Here is a 15,848-nt window from a genome sequence, read left to right as displayed (position 1 = left end):
GATCAGGTGTTTGTTGTGGTCCCTCCCAAGGACAGGTTCGTGCCGTTGCATAAAAAGCAGGACCAGGGAGCTGAGCCAGCTGAGAAGGAGGTCTGCTTTTCTTTTGTTGAATTAATTTAATGAGGGATTGCTCTTGGGGTCTCGCTCACAAGAGAGTCCGTGCAGAGGCCTGTGCCAGCCCAGGAGGGAAGGCAGGGGCAGCTGAAGCAGAGGAAGGTGAGGCCGTGCCTTCAAGCAACAGCTGGATTTCTTCAGGGTTGTGGAATTCGTGTAGCCCAGGAGAACACTATGGGACAGGTCTCTTGTTTTGATTCACTCCAATGCTGAGCTAAGAGTCCCCCCAGGCACTGACTCAGTGAGATGGGTATTTGCTTTATTTGACAGTGGGTACGTGGGGGAGTGCTCCTCCTAACACACTCAGCACTTTTACACAGCACAATATATGACTAAATTTCATGCATATTCATTACGTTCCTTGAGATTGGAGTGGTGATACAAATTGCTTCTCGGAAATCATTAATATCATTAGCATATGTGACGCTCGAGCACAGTGTACCCTAGTGGTCGCACTGAAGAAGGCTCCGAGTCTTCCTCAGTGGTCGTTCTGATGAAGTCTGGTAGTCTTCCTCACTTTGCACTTTTAAGCTTTCTTTCTGAAGCATGTGCATCCTTTGTTAGCTGGTTCAGCATTTTCTGCTGATAATAGATTTTGTTCTTACCTTGACAAGGTGCATTCTGTGTCTCTTATTTTGACAAGGCTAAGGTGCTTCCTGCATCTTAGGCTTGTGATTAATATTTGCTAACTCTTAATAGTTAACTCATGCTTGTATGAGTTAACTATTGATCAACTTCTTTCACTTCCAGTGAAATTATGATGAGAAAGGCTCCTATGTCTGACTGAGAGAAACTATGGTTTGGCATGGTGGACATCAGGAGAAAGGTTTCACCTTGTCTTTTGCTGTTGCTGTCCCTGTAAAGTTCTGGGTGGATGTTTCTGGGGCCATGCTAGCAGCTGCCTTGAGCCAGAGCTCAGCATGATGGCACTGGAGGGACAGAGAAGCCATGTTCCCGTGGAGTGCAGGGAGCTGGGAGTGGCACAGCGCTGAGCCTTGTGCTTGGGAGGCATCATGCAGGTTTGTGCCAGCCTGGTGACCAAGCGGTAACATAAATCCATGTGCAGGCTTGTCAAAAACTGCACAAAGTGGTGTTACAGCACCAGCCCCCAAAAAGATTCTTCAGGAGGTCAGGTTTGAAGGCACTGTAACAGTGACGTGGCAGTTCACTGAGGAGCGATACGACTGCACTGCTCAGCAGGGCAAGCTGCTGCAGGAAGCTGGGGCTACACTGCACAGAGCCTGTCCATCATGAGACTGGCTCTGTTGACCACCCCTGACTAGCTCTCTGGACCAACACTGTACAGGGTAGAAGACTGTGGACCCTGCAGCCTCAGGAGGTGCCATGGTCAGTGCTCCATGGTGCACCAAATCTGGCAGTGGCATTTGGTCGCAGACTGCTGCCAGGACCTGCAGCATCGTGCTTTAGGCAGGAGTAGGGACACATTAAAGGGACCACTAGGCAGCTGTGTAGTCTGCGGAGGGTGTCAGTGAGTGCTGGTGAGGGGCTCTGCCCCCCCAAAATGAAACTTTCACTGTTGACTTTTCTTAACTTGAGCAGTCTATGCACTTTTGGCAAGTGTCCATTGCTTTGAATTTACTCTGAAAATAATGCTTCCTTTTGTTGTTTGGGAGTAGGATATAGTTGGGCTATACATGAGAGATTCAGTGCAACTTTGCTGTTGTGTTTTGCAGGATAATGGCAGATCCATCTCTGAGTAAGATTCAGAGATACCAAAAGTTAGGACTGATTTTTGTTATGGGAAAATGGGAACGTGCCAGTGGGCAGGAGTGGGTGGGCTGGTGGTGACAGAGCGGCTGTCCCTGCCAGGAATGGCTCTTTGGGCAGAGCAGCCAATAAGCACCATGTTATGCAGGCAGAAATAAAGCTAGAATCTTCCTGCACATTCTACCCCTACAAGAGTGTGGCAGGACATCCCCCTACCACAGAAGATCTTATCTGTAGCTAGTGTGTCAGCTCAGATACTCTCCCCTCCACATTACATGACGAGATAACCCAGGCCAGCTCACAAGGTAGTGTGTTATTTCTCTCTCTGCACCAGGAGTAGAACTCCCAATAAACAACTGGGTGTGAGAATAGACGTGGGGAGATAATCTAGAAATTCTTGACTGAAAGACACTACTTTTACAACTATAAAAGCTACACAAATTTTCATGGAGGTAGAAGCCTCCTACATACTCCCTGGAAACATGCAGGGACTTCTCTCTGGAGTTTGGAACTAAATTCCATGGTTACTTTCCTGGGATTGAGAGGAAGAATTTGATCTGTACTCCATTGTTGTAGAGGATCAGGAACGAGACATCACGCCATGATCAATGTGATCAAGTGAAGCTGATTTATTGCAAAAAGCAAGCTGTATTTATACTGTGTTCTATTGTTCACGCCTCAAGCAAATAGATGATTGATTAAATCCTTCTGTGCATGTGTTTTAAGCTTTCAGTTAATTTTAGTTAGTTTTTCATCTTCATGCGTCTCGCTGTGATTTCCTTGTCTGCCTTTACATCCTGAACCGTGTGCCGCTGAGCTTGTTGTTCTTCTTTCGTGTTCTTCAAGGGCATTGTCACCTTACTCAGCTTCTATGAAGACTGGATTTTGCATATATGTCCTTTGTCCTGCAAGAAACCCTCAACACTCCATCATCTATTTAGTGGTAAATTACATTGAATCTTAATGTATACTATTTCTTCACTAGATGTAATATAGGTACCTTTATTGTGCACTGTATTTTATCTACTAGTAGTTCTTTTATTTCTATGTAGTAAGTAGTCTGTTTAAAGTCTCATCAGTGTCCTAACAAGCAAAATTTAAACATTGAAGGTTTCTGTGTAGTAAGAGGAGAAGCTAGAGGTAAGAGGAGAAGCTAGAGGTGGGCAGAGACAGGGGATTTAGCACTTTTAGCTAGTGTATAGCAGAGTATATCAGCACCTGCTTATACATCTCTCCAGAGAAGTCTCTGGTAGTACCTTGCACCTCTGAGAAGCTACTTCTGGAGGACAGCATCAGCAGCAGATGGGTGAGATACAATGGAATGCTCTGGGACCTTGGTACTGGTGAGGGCATGTGAATCTTACGGGGAATAGCAGAAAAACAAGACAGAGCTCCTGGAGAGGGAGAAGTAACTATGGGGCTTTCAGTGTGCACTTCTCTGCTCAGACACACTCTTTCTTGTGTAACTGAAAAGAAGTAAACTGAGACAGGACCTAGTAAGTGGGGAGATGCAAACCCTCAGGTTTATTTCTTAGCACACTGTTGACCTGCTGTGGCAGGCTGAGTGACCTCGTCACTTTTCTCACCCACAAGGTTTGGATGCTGTCTTGTAGGGCTGGAGCTGCCCTTCCTACATATCTGTGCAATATACAGTGAAATAAACCTGGGACCATTAGAAACATAACACAAAGAAATACTCTATTTCTGCTGTCTCTGTTTATCCCTGCAGTGAAGAGTTAGCACTTGGCTCTCCTCTGTCAGCTGTGGTGAGGAGTCCAGCAGCAGAAGTGCAGGAAGAGACCCAGTTCTGCTAATAGTCAAATACAATACATGAACCAGGTGAACTATGTCCACCCACCAGCAGATAGGCCACCCTCAAATGCTACTGAAAACAAGATGAAGTGGAAGATACTGGCACTGTACATGACGACCACATGTGCAAGGCTTGATGTGGAACTGCTATAGTGTCTTGGAACGACACATGATGCTGAACAGACTGTTTTGCATACAGCTCTTGGTCCACAGCAGCTAATGAGATCTAGAAGCATGCCCTGGAAGAATGGCTAAAGCTGGCTCTGGGCCCAGCTGCAGCTGTGTCCTGGTGGGAAGTGCTGAGCAGCTCTGCTGTGGTTCCAGGAGCTGCGGTCCCACCTGAGGTCCTGGAACATGTGAGGAAGGACAGAGGAAACTGGTAGTGCTGACAGCACTGTGCTGGAAGCTCAGTCTTTTCCATGCTGTTCTATGTTGTGGCTCCATCACAGCCTGCAGAGAGAGTGGGACAGGATCGCTGGCCGGGGGGCTATGTACAAACCACAAACAGGACGGGACTGCTGTGAACACACCTTGAGCTGTTTTATTTTTCAGCATCAGTCTCAGTACATGGTTATGACAATGGGAAGATGCTAACAGCTTACATCTCAGGCAGCAGATGAAGAACTTAATGTTACAACTTACTTTATAAGTTTTTTGACCAATCGCACAAAGCAGAAGCATATTGACAGTAGTTCTATCCAACCACTATAAGCACAGGTACCTTTAGTTAAAACAATGCTTGCTTATTTCAAATACAATACCTGCTTATAAGCCTTAAAACACAATGCACAGAGCTCCATTGTTAAGCTTAAAACTTCTTATATCTTGTTAGATAAACTTTTATACAGCTTAAGAAGTTATTCTAGACAAGCGTTAATACACAGACCATTGTTCTATTTATCCTTGCTTTTCTACTTTTTAAATAATTTTTCTGCTGACCTACTTCATGGCTACTGCTTAGCTCTAATCACAGTTCTATTGTCTCTGAGGCCTGCCTTTTGCAGCTTTCCCAAAACCCTCTGATTTTGTAAATTCCCACAAGACAGGTCAGGAATTCAGTGTCTTTCGGATGACTCTTCAGTCCAATAGAAAGAGGCTGCATGCATATTGGAGTCTTCGTATACATGGATTATATTGGAGATTAGCAGTAATTACCATTTAGGGTAGTAATATCAGAGAGCTTTACTGTGGTGCACTGGCCCCACTCATCACCTTGTCTTTGAATCAAGGTAACGCACTTTTCAGAAGAAGGTGCTTGGGCTCAGTCTGTATCAGTGGGGCTGCTGAAGGTAGTCAGGGAGAGAGAGGGTCAGGGTGTGGTGCTTACAGGAGCTCAAACCAGTACCTATATCTTCTGGCTTCAAAAATCCTGCTCTAGGCAGAAGGCACAACATGTAATATCCCTTCTGGTCCATTTTGTCCCCAAGCAACATTGTTTTGTGTCTTCTGTTGGTGGGTGAGTGACACCTCTTGGATCTACTCAGGCACCCTGTCACCATGTTAAACTGGCCTGAACTTCATTTCTGTTTGCTTATAGGAGTAGTGGTATTCTTTGCCGGTCTTCCAGTTGATGCCATCAGCATAGCTCCCATGCACACCCATCCAGTACATCCCATTCAGGTTGGAGTAATGGCAATCATTGTACCACCACGCTCCCTTGTATTCTGTGGCACAGTTAAAAGAACTCATGTCATTGTCGTGATCCGTTGTTGAAAATGGCATGTCCCTGTGGTACGATAAAGAGTCCCCTGCGGAGAGCACACGTTCACAGTTACTGCAGTAGGGATCACAAACACAACACTGATGTGTCTGTGCACCCCTGCTGGGCACCAGTGGCCCTTGCCAGGTGCAAGGCAGGTTGTATAAATCCAGCCGCTGTCTTGACCAGGTTTCATCCTTGTCTTGGACAAAAGTATCCTGAGCTCTGCTAAAACACATGGAGAATTTATCTACGCCTGTGAATCAAGTGGGCCAGATTCGTTTCACAGGTACACAGATGTCACTTCTCTTGGAATGCTCAGGTTCTCTGCAGATACACTGAGGTCTGAATTACCAGACAGGGTTGCAGTGTGCAAAGCCACATAAACCTAGAGCACTGCTCTCTCAGGTGCTGGTTTCACTCATTCCTGAATGATGGATATTGAATTTTGAGGAAGATTTGTTTGCTTTAAAAAAAAAATTAAAAATCAGGTATTAAGAGGATGGAGTGCTCATGCTGCAGGTATTGAACAGCACCCCAGCCCTGGAAATGCTAGACCTCCTGGGCAAAAGTCTCCTGCCAATGTAACCAAAAGCAGACCTTGACCTGGCTGATGCAGAGCTGCTGGGAAGGTCAATTGGATGGGGTGCTGCCCAGGACCAGGCTCATTTGCTCTTAGACCATAGGGCTGGGCTTGAAGGTAATGCTCTGAGTCACATTTCTTTGGGTCATGCATGTCCCCCTCCATCCCTGTACCCAGAGGTCACTCAGCACCTGAGGTACCATGGCCAGTTTTAAAAAACTGACCCAAAATGTAGCTGATACAAGGAGTGTGCATGATACATCTCTGCATAGAAGCTGAATACTTATAAAATGCTCTAGGAAACAGACTTTCCCAGTGAGCTGCCTTAAACTTACCAGCGTTTCCACCAAGGAAGTCTCCTAGAATCAGTCTGTATTTCTCTGACTCTCCTAAAACTCTGAATGAAGCATACTTGGCAAAATAGTAGTTGTTCTCAAAGTCTCTCAGGTCAATGCGGAGTTCACAGGGTCCTAGAAGAGAAGATGGACAGCAGTGGTGCAGGGCAGATGGTGGGTATGCCACTGGATTTCAGAGTGGAGGGTTTAAGGTGCTGTGAGCTAACTTGAGAGGAGCTGCCACTACTTGAGAGATTTTGATTTCCTTAAAATTCCTGCAGAGCCTCCTATAACTTTGATGGTTTTCTAGGGAAGCAGCTTTTCAGATATGATATTGGGTGGTCGTGGGCAGGAGTCCTGCACACAACTGTAACTTAGAGGCTGTGTATGGACCAGATGATGCCATCACAGACAGTCCAAGTAGAAAGATGGATGTGTTGGCCTGTCTCCAGGGTAGATCATGCAGCTAGCTCATTGTCTTCCCTGACTTCTAGTTTTGTTTTTTTTTTAGAGTGCAGTTTCCAGTATGCAGTAGGCTGCAAGAACCTGCATCCTGTTTGGGATTAACACTGGGGCCTCAGATGAATATGAGAAACTCAGAGGTCTGCAATGACCCACTGTGGTATAGGGGTTGGACTCTCATGGCCCCAGCCCGGGACAGAGGCAAACCTTACCCAGAGAGGTGAGGAAGTGGATGTTGTCATTCCCCATCCAGAACTCTGTCAGCTGGTTGCCAAAGCCTCGTTTGTACGAATCCCAATCTCGCAAGAAGTTCACTGACCCATCCCAGCGCCTCTGAAAAACCTGAAAGAGACCCTCAGCCCCACCAGCCCATCCCTCACACAAAAGCATCCACAGCACCTGGGGGGCATGCCCACCATGGTAAATGCTTCTCCTGCATCAGGACACTCTTGTAGGTGTCTTGGGAGCAAACCCCACAAGAATCCCTTGCTCAATGATCTCTTCCATATGCCCTTGAAAATGAAGAGGACATGATTTGCTGATTTAAGCAGGGAGTGCGTCTGTGGCACTCAGCCTGTTTCCAGAGACAAGTCTTGGGGGAATCCCCGGTGTCCAGAGGGATTCACTCTGGCTTGCAGGCGTGAACTTCAGCTGTGTGTTTCTATTTTTGAGCCATCCTTTGCAGCCTTTACAAGAATCTCTGTAGGAACATGTAAACCTCCCTCTCCTCATCCTACTCACAATCCATCCCCCACCATCCGTGTCCATGTCACAGAAGACGGTGGTGGCATTGCAGTCTTGGGGGTAGATTGTGTACCAGCCACTCAAAATCTTCCCTTTAGCCAACAGTTCTTGGCAGTTCCCCGGTTCTGTGCAAATCAAAGAGATCAAGTGGAAAGAGTTATAATGTGTTTACTGATCACAGGAGCACATCACCCTTGAGCCTTTGAGCCCTTCAGCACCCAGCTGGCTCTTTGTACTGCAGGATCTTAATGTAGAGCTGCTGAGAGCCAAACTCTGCCATGGCTTCTCGGCCCATATGTTGCAGGGGAGATGGGCACCTTCTAAGAAAGATGGTCTAAGGTGCTGAAACTCCTCTCATCTGCAATGACTTTTGGGTATCTAGATGATGGAGCTGCTCTGAAAAAGATGACAAACTCATGATCCAGAAATTTGTCCCAGCTCCAGAATGTATGCAGGGCACAGAGAGTGGGTGGGCAGTTGACAGCAAAGGAGTTAGTGACACAGGACAGCTCCGTGTGAGACAGTGAACAGTGTTCAGCTCATCCTTTATGGATTGAATCATAGAATCACCCACAGTTTGGGTTGGAAGGAATGTTAAAGCTCATCTCATTGCACCCCCTGCCATGGGGAGGGACATCTTCCACTAGACCAGGTTGCTCCAAGTCTTATTCAAACCTGGCCTTGGACACTTCCAGAAATGGGCAACCACAGCTTCTCTGGCCAACCTGTGCCAGGGTCTTACCATCTTCTGAGTAAAGAATCATCTCCTAATATCTAATCTAAATCTCTCCTCTTATAGCTGTAAATTGTTCTGTAAACCACACAGTAATAGTGTCCTGTCACTGCCCATGCAAAAAAATCACTCTGCAGCTTTTTTATAAGCACCCCCTAAGTAGTGGAAGGCCACACTGAGGTCTCCCCAAGAAACAAAATGCTTTTGAATATGTACCTTTATATATATATATATGCATCTTATGCATACTTTTTTCCTTCCCCATAACCATACCTGCTGACAGAAGTTCAGATTCACAGGAGACTGAATTGTCCCTATCAGACATCCCAACCTACAGCTGCATCAGTAGCTGTTTTAGGGAAAGCCTTGGGGGGTGATCAGAGATGGTGGTGCTGGTGGTGCTGGTGGTGTCCCAGTGTGCTGTGTGTGATACATGGATACACAGCTGTACCAGGCAGGGTACCCTGCTCTCCTAGCAGGGAGATGGTCCTGGACTTGGCCTTTTCCTTTTCCTTCCTATTAGTCAAATCTTTTACATGCCCAGAGAAGTGTCTGGGGCAGCAAGGAACCAGTTCAGTGGCATCCCAATCTGTCAGGTGTTACAGCAGCTTTGATCTGTCTGAGCCTTTATTGTGGCCCTACAGCCACAATACCCAGTTGTAGCCAGAGCAGGTTGTAGCTCTCCTTGAACTTTAGCTCATGGAGACAGATGGGGCAACTGAAAATTGTTTCTTTTATTTTTCTTCTTTTCTTCCAGTGAATAAGTTAGTCTGAGCACTACCACACACATGAACTCTGCAAGTACTGAAGGTGTCACTGCAAGTGCAGGAGTATAATTGCCTTTGAAGTAGCCACATGTGCATACGGGTGTTTGTAGTGGTTTCATCTTAGAAATCAGGACACCAAGTCTCTGAAAAATTCAGATTGACCTCCTCCAGGACACACAGAGGACAGGGCATTTAAGTAGTGCTCAGAGGACCTGGCTTTCCCAGCATGGGTGGAGTACAGAGTAGACCCACAGAAGCTGCATGTGTCTGTGAGAAGCAAAGATAACAGTGATATTTCCTTTTTCCATTCTTCAGTGTCACTCTGAACTTGTTTCTATTCCTATCCTGTCCTGACTTCTGGTGCAGGTAGTCCACCACCGTCCACTCTGCAAAGCTGACCAGTGTCGTGAAGACCTAGGATGAAACTTACCCCATATTTCTGGAAATCCAGGCTCTCCTTTTGTTCCTGTTGGGCAAACAACACCATCAATTGCTCGCCAGCTTCCACGCCAAGCACTCCCCTTCCCCAGTATTTGAGATTTGCCAAGACAAATCCTGCTGCACTGGAGAGCTGTTATGTTAGAGGAAGTGCTTGGCTCATCTGCACCAAGCAAATGAAAGGCATAGAGAAAGCAAGCAGGAAGGGTTGCTCAGTATAAGCTGTCCTGACTGCTAGCAGGCCCACCAGAGGAGACCCACCAGCCTATCTGCATAGACCTAGGAAAGCACAGAGAGGCAGGTGGGAAGCCAAGTCACAAACACCTGTAACTACAGCAATGACACCTAGCTGCTTCAGACACTGGGAAGACCTCTCCAGGTTGACCAGAAGGTACATGGGGTGGCCACTGCTGGGGGGGAACACTATAAATATAAATATAAATATAAATATAAATATAAATATAAATATAAATATAAATATAAATAATATAAATTTTATCTATCTATATCTGTATATACAGATAATATAATAATCTATGCACAAGGAGCGGCAGCCTTGCCTCTCTTGGCTGTTGGACCTGGCATGATCTGTTTCCCACTGGCATCTGTTTTAGGGCTTCGAGGTCCAAATGGTGAGACTGACACAGGACATGTCTCTGTTGGACCCTGCTGCTCTGCCTGCTGCTGCGCAGCCCATGGAGCTGTCTACTAGCAGTTTGTGCCAGTGAGTCCCATTGGGCTAGGACATGTGGCATAGGAGTGGGTGGGTGTGGGAAGGAGGAAGCAATGCACCTTGGAAAGGCAGAGTTACAAGTCCCATCAGGGGAATGGCTGCTGCTGGCACAGGGCTTCAGCCAGTGGTTTGGGAGCAGCAGTGACGACTGGAGCATTAGAACTGTTTGCCAGACCAGTGGTGTTGGACCCAGTGATTGCCAGCCAAACTCCATAGAAGGAAGCCACAGTGCAGGTGGTGCTCAGTAGTGGGTGTCTGTGGCCTTCACATGAAGGATGATGGCATAAGGGAAAAAACCCATGTTTCCCTAATACCTTATTGCTAGTGCTGGTAGAGACATGTTCCTCTGGCCCTAGCAGCAACTGAATTTCATTTGAGCCTCTGCAATTTGCCATAGCATGAGAATATTAAGAGCTCTGGCTAAATCTGGCTGGTCCCTCACCCTGTGGCTTCTGCAGCTGATGGTGCCAGGTGGCAGCACCAGCTGCCTGAGCTGAGGACAGCACCTGTTGCTGAACATCTGGTTTGGGAGCAGGACTACCCACAGCACCTGTGCCAAGGCAGAGCCTATGATGAGGTACAACTGTCAGCAAACAGCCCCATCCAGTCTGTGTAACTGCTCTCATCTGATGTAGGAGAACAGCACAGGGTAGAAGTTTACAAAGTAGCTCACATGATAGATTCAGCGCAGCATGATTTACCTTTCAGTCCTGGGAAGCCAGGCTCTCCAGCTGCTCCTACAAAATACAAGAGGAAAATGCTCATCACAGACTATCCAATGCAAATGAATTACTGTGCCTCTACAAATGGCCGCTCCAGCCCCTCAGTATGTCTCAAATGTACAAGAGATGCTGTCAAGAGGTGGAAAGCAAAGTGCTTGGCTGTGTCCCAGGTGGTGCTGCTGCCTCAGCCTGGCTGCTCTCTTGATCAGCAGTATCTCTCAGGAACAGCAAGAAGAGCAGGATACAGAGGAGAGAGGGCTGCTTCTCCATCTCTTGGAATGTATGGGGCTTCACAGTTCCATTTCAGTGGCTTTTTTAGGGGGGCTTTCTCTTTATAGTCAGGCACTTAAATTTCGATCAGTAGGGTTTGTCAGGGTTTTTCAGTGGTTTTGTCCATCTCCTGCTGGCATTTCAGTTCAAGTCTTGGGTGCTTTTGGCCAGGAAGTAGCTTTATATTCAGCATGTAAAAAGGGATGTCTTCCCTGTTAGTCAGTGCTGCTCAGTCCCTACACAAGTTCCCTTGTGCTGGCAGCTGGATTCTTTAGTAGAGACACTTTTCCAGTATTTGCAGCACATTCCTGCTGAAGGTCCTAAGCAAGCCTGGGCAGTGAAAGCCAGTTTCTCAACAGACATCGTCCTCTTCAGGGGTTCATCCCATTACAAAGGAAACCTCATCCTGTGCCATTGTTTGATCTCATTCTTGTGGTCAAGTGGGCACTGCACACCGAGTCGAAGGCTGAAGGCTGCTGAAAGCAATGATATGCCTAGGCCTGAGCAGCAGGGCTGAGCCAGAGTAGACTTACAAGATGGATCATGAATATTGTGTGACTAGCACCATCAGTATTATTTACCTAAAAATAGATGACAAAGATGCTTATGCTAACTGTTTATAACCTTGTGTAGCTATCTGCAAGAAATGTATCATTTTAAGAAACTTTCCAACTGATAGGCTTGTTTGTAAGGTATTTTAGGGGAAAACCTTCCCAGCCAAGATCTGGGCTCTGGCTGAGCACTGGCCCTGGCTAAGCGGGAAGCATGCTATCAGATCCAGGCATTCCTGAGCTAAAAATAAAATCAAGTCACTTTGACTTGCTGATTTGGGCCTATAAACACTGGACTCCCTTTCAGGGCAAATCCAGAGACCTCACCTCCTACACCATATAGGATTTTCCCAGTTGCCGGGAAGGGTTGTCCACATCTTCTCTGTGAAACAGGGCTCCCCAGTGACTGGATGATGTTAAAGTATTTAGGCAATTAAATCACTTCTAAATCACTATCCTGCCTCTTGTATAGTAATGATTAGGTGCATTACCTTGCTGATTTTTTGCTTGTTGCCAATACCAAGCATATAGTTTTATTGAATGTATTATTTTACTTTTGTGTTACCTTTATATTCATAGTAAAATAAGACCATTCTTTCCATTGGTATGTTCTTTAAATTGCCCCTGTTAATTGGCAGAACAAGCACTCAGCATACTGCCTCTGCATCAGGCCTCTGAGCTGAAGCTCCACAGAGAGCTCCAAAGCTCCTCAGAGCTGGGGGGCATTTGGGCAGGCTTGTTGTGCTGGGGGCAGGTAAGGGTAGGAGTGGGGAATGGGGACAGGTCTGATTTTAGGGTCAGTGAGAAATTTTGAGAAGAGTGGTATCTTCTCCTGTGTTGTGGTCCCAGACACTCAAGGACACTGTTTCTAGTGTTCATTCCATGCAAGAGCCATTCCCCAAATCAGGCTCTTCCTATGCTACTTCAGCGCCGTTTCTTAGCCTATGGCCAGTCCTGCAGTTTATCTCTGTAGAGCCAGTCTCCTAATGCATGTCCCGAGCTTGGGGGCATTTACAGATTAGAGCTGCATATGTTACACATTACCTTTTGCACCAGGTGGTCCTGCTTTCCCGGGAAATCCCTGGTCTCCCATTTCTCCTGCAAAGAGACTCATTTTTTATGTGCATGTTACAAACGGACCAGAGCGGGGAGTCACAGAAGCCTGGGCAACTGGGCCTTGGCTTTCACAGAAATGAGGGTGCCGAGATAATCAGATTCAGTCTTGTAAACTAGTTTTACTCTTTTACCTTACTCCTTTTTTTCTGTTGAAGACTTACTACACTGGTACTAAGTCTAAATTTGCAGTTCACATATGAATTCTTATGAGCTTTGATACATCATCCATGGATTTTGCTATGGTGGATCATCTCTCTCAGCTGATGTGATTCACCTTCTCTATGAGTTGGCTATGAAAACTCTGAAGGAGCCCCATCTCCCCTGCTCTCCAAAATAGGGGTTACCAGTAGATTTCCCACACTGTTCCCCAAAAAACAGGCAGGAGCATCTCAGCCTCCCTCCCACCCAGGCTGTTGAATACAGACCCAAAAAATAAATGGATGATTTTCTGTAGAAGAAAAAAATGAGATACTTCACACCCCAAGATCACATCAGATTTGTAACAGGACTTAAGGAAGAAACAGGTCACTCCATGTGTACCAGCATATGTCTAATTGGGGTGGTTTTCACTCCAATTCTCCAGTTCCTCACAGCAGCCAGTGCCAGGCCAGCTACTCCTCCAGCCTCAGCTTGCTTCCCCTATGCAAAGCAACAAAACCATCTCATCTCACAGCGCTCATCACTGGTTTTGGGGGCCTCACCTTTTGTTCCTGGGAGACCTGCTTCTCCTTTTGGACCAGAGACGCCTGGGATCCCTGGACATCCTTGAAGAATGGCAAGTCGGTCAGCATCACGCAGTCCCACTATTCTCACCTCTGAGAAATGAAAACAGTGAAGATTATTAAGGCTCTGAAATGTCTTGGAGAGGAAACCAAATCCTTTGAAGTTGAGGAACAGTGTAATCAAAAGCATTGAGTGTAGAAGTATCGGGGTGTTGAATGGATTGACAGATGGCAGTGAGGATCTCGCATATTAGAGGAGCCAGACTCTGCATCTCTCTGGCTTCAGGGGTGTTCAGTAGGAGAGGAGGCTGATATATATGACATTGCATGCATTACAAATATGCTGTAGTTAATAAAACTAAGCAGAGAGGTTCCCCAATGGGGTATTGATTGCAGAGTAAGTGACACTGGTGGATCTGTGGACAGTAAGGATAAGAGTTCTTCTGAATTTCCTGATGGCAGGCCTGTTTGAAATTGCCCCAGGCCTTCTTGGGGAATACAGTCAGAACGCTGTGCTGCACAGCATCCCCAGACTGATCCTTTGTATTGCTCTGTATCCTTTGGTAACTGCATGGAGGCCCTACTAAAAAAAAAAAAAAAAACAAACTGGGGGGAAAACCTCACTGAAGACTGTCTGCTCCTAGACACCCCACTGGTGAGGAAATGATGGTACATCACTAGTTGGAGCCAGTAGCTTTCTTAAGCAGCTGCTGAGACTTCAGCCTCCCCCTTACTCTCCTCTCACTGGCAGCTGAATTTAAAAAAACATAGAAGGAAAAAAAAACATATGCTACTTCTCTCCCCCTCCCTTCCCAACCTCCTTCTCTTATCAGGGGAGATGAAACAGGCTGTCTCAGTAAGATGGCAGTAAGGTTTGTGCTTTACTCACCTGAGCAGGTGTCCTCAACATCACAAATAATCACTCTTAGGCTGAGCAGTACCAAAAGGGCTGGGGCTGCTGTCCCCATGGCCGGTGCTGCTTTCTGCACAGCTCCCCTCAGCCACTTCCCGGGTGCTGTGGTCAGCACGGACCCATCCAAGCATTTTATATCTAACAAACAGCCTCAGTGCAAGCTCCACCTCCGTACTTGCCCACTGGCTGCTCTCAGGTCTGGGGCCTGGTGGAGTCTCAAGCTGTTTCACAGATAAGCTACTTTCCAAAAGTCTGATGGGAAAGTTCTTGCCTGGCTGCCCCAGCCTGCCTCACCTCTGTCCTCAGCAAATTTTGGATGCCTTTCCCTTATCATTTTGTATTTCTATTTTAGGTTAAATGAACCAGCAAAACCATATTTACCTAAGTGTAGACGGCTCCCCTCATCCTCCCTGCTAGTAGCCTTTTATGAAGAGCAGAATTTATTATGTAGATGGGGAAACTGAGGCACTGGGAGTCAAAAGCCCAAGGTCAGCTGAGGCCAGCGGGAGAGAGAGGCTACACAGCCTGGATCACATTCCAGTGCTCTTCCTGCCTGTCAGCCCAGCTCCACTTCTTGCCCTTCCATTTGTACATGATTCATGAATGACAGAGTTCAAACTCAGGCAACGGTAGGTAGAGCAGGTTTGATTCCACCTCCTCCTCATCCCCCCCCAAATGTCCACTGTATTAGTGAGCAAGATTTCTGGTTTCTTTCACCCTGTGCTATGCTCATTTCTGGCAGCGTTACTAGTGGTCCAATCTGCTTCATCATATTATTTTCAGACCCAGAGCCTGTAAAGTTTATGAATTTTAGTAGAGGGTAGAACTTAAGTTTTTCCTCCTTATTGTTACATCCCAGTTCAGAGGAGACTGATTTATTGGAGATTTTTCCCAGGATATCAGAAGCAGAACATAGCTCTCCCTCAAGCACTTCTATCATAAGGTGCCTCTAACAGCCCAACTTCCAATGATATATGACAGTTTAATGCTAGGCAAATGGAAGAAGGTGAGGGAGAAGTAAGTATTTGATTGCCACTTAAATTCAGCATCGCCCATATAGCCCAGATATACACTCATATGCATACTCTTATCATATATATAATAATATAAAATAATAACCCAGTAGATGTTGCAGTCATTTTAATTCCTAAGAAAGAATTCTGGCAGGGAAATGCACCCCTTACTTTCCTTGTCCTATCTGGAAAAATTGCAGGAAAATCAGAGGAATTGTGACAAGATAGTCTGCATTCAAGTTTGGATTTTGATTTACATGTGGCAACTGGTGTGTTGCAGTTCTTGGGGCAAAATGAGATCAGATCCTTTCTTCCTTCAGGAGGAAGCCTCCCAGAAGGAAATAGAAAAAGGATTGGCAGGTGCTAGGGCGGGAGAGATCCATGCAGGACAGC

The 15,848-nt window shown here is 46.3% G+C and overlaps 1 protein-coding gene across 1 annotated transcript; it reads right to left on the bottom strand.

Moving 5' to 3' along the window:
* Positions 1-5,154: 5,154 nt before the first annotated feature.
* On the bottom strand, positions 5,155-14,497 carry LOC311161883 (ficolin-1-like; the record flags this gene model as incomplete). The annotated part of the gene is made up of 9 exons (XM_084219846.1): positions 5,155-5,402; positions 6,272-6,406; positions 6,946-7,075; positions 7,475-7,602; positions 9,408-9,578; positions 10,850-10,885; positions 12,736-12,789; positions 13,509-13,622; positions 14,419-14,497. 9 exons carry the CDS (start codon positions 14,495-14,497, stop codon positions 5,155-5,157), a joined length of 1,095 nt encoding a protein of 364 aa, XP_084075972.1.
* Between the last annotated feature and the right edge of the window lie 1,351 nt (positions 14,498-15,848).

The sequence above is a fragment of the Fringilla coelebs genome (assembly GCF_963513975.1).
Source record: "Fringilla coelebs genome assembly, chromosome: 21".
NCBI lineage: Eukaryota > Metazoa > Chordata > Aves > Passeriformes > Fringillidae > Fringilla > Fringilla coelebs.
Note: the sequence above shows the minus strand (reverse complement) of the source record. Positions and strands in the feature narration are given on the sequence as shown.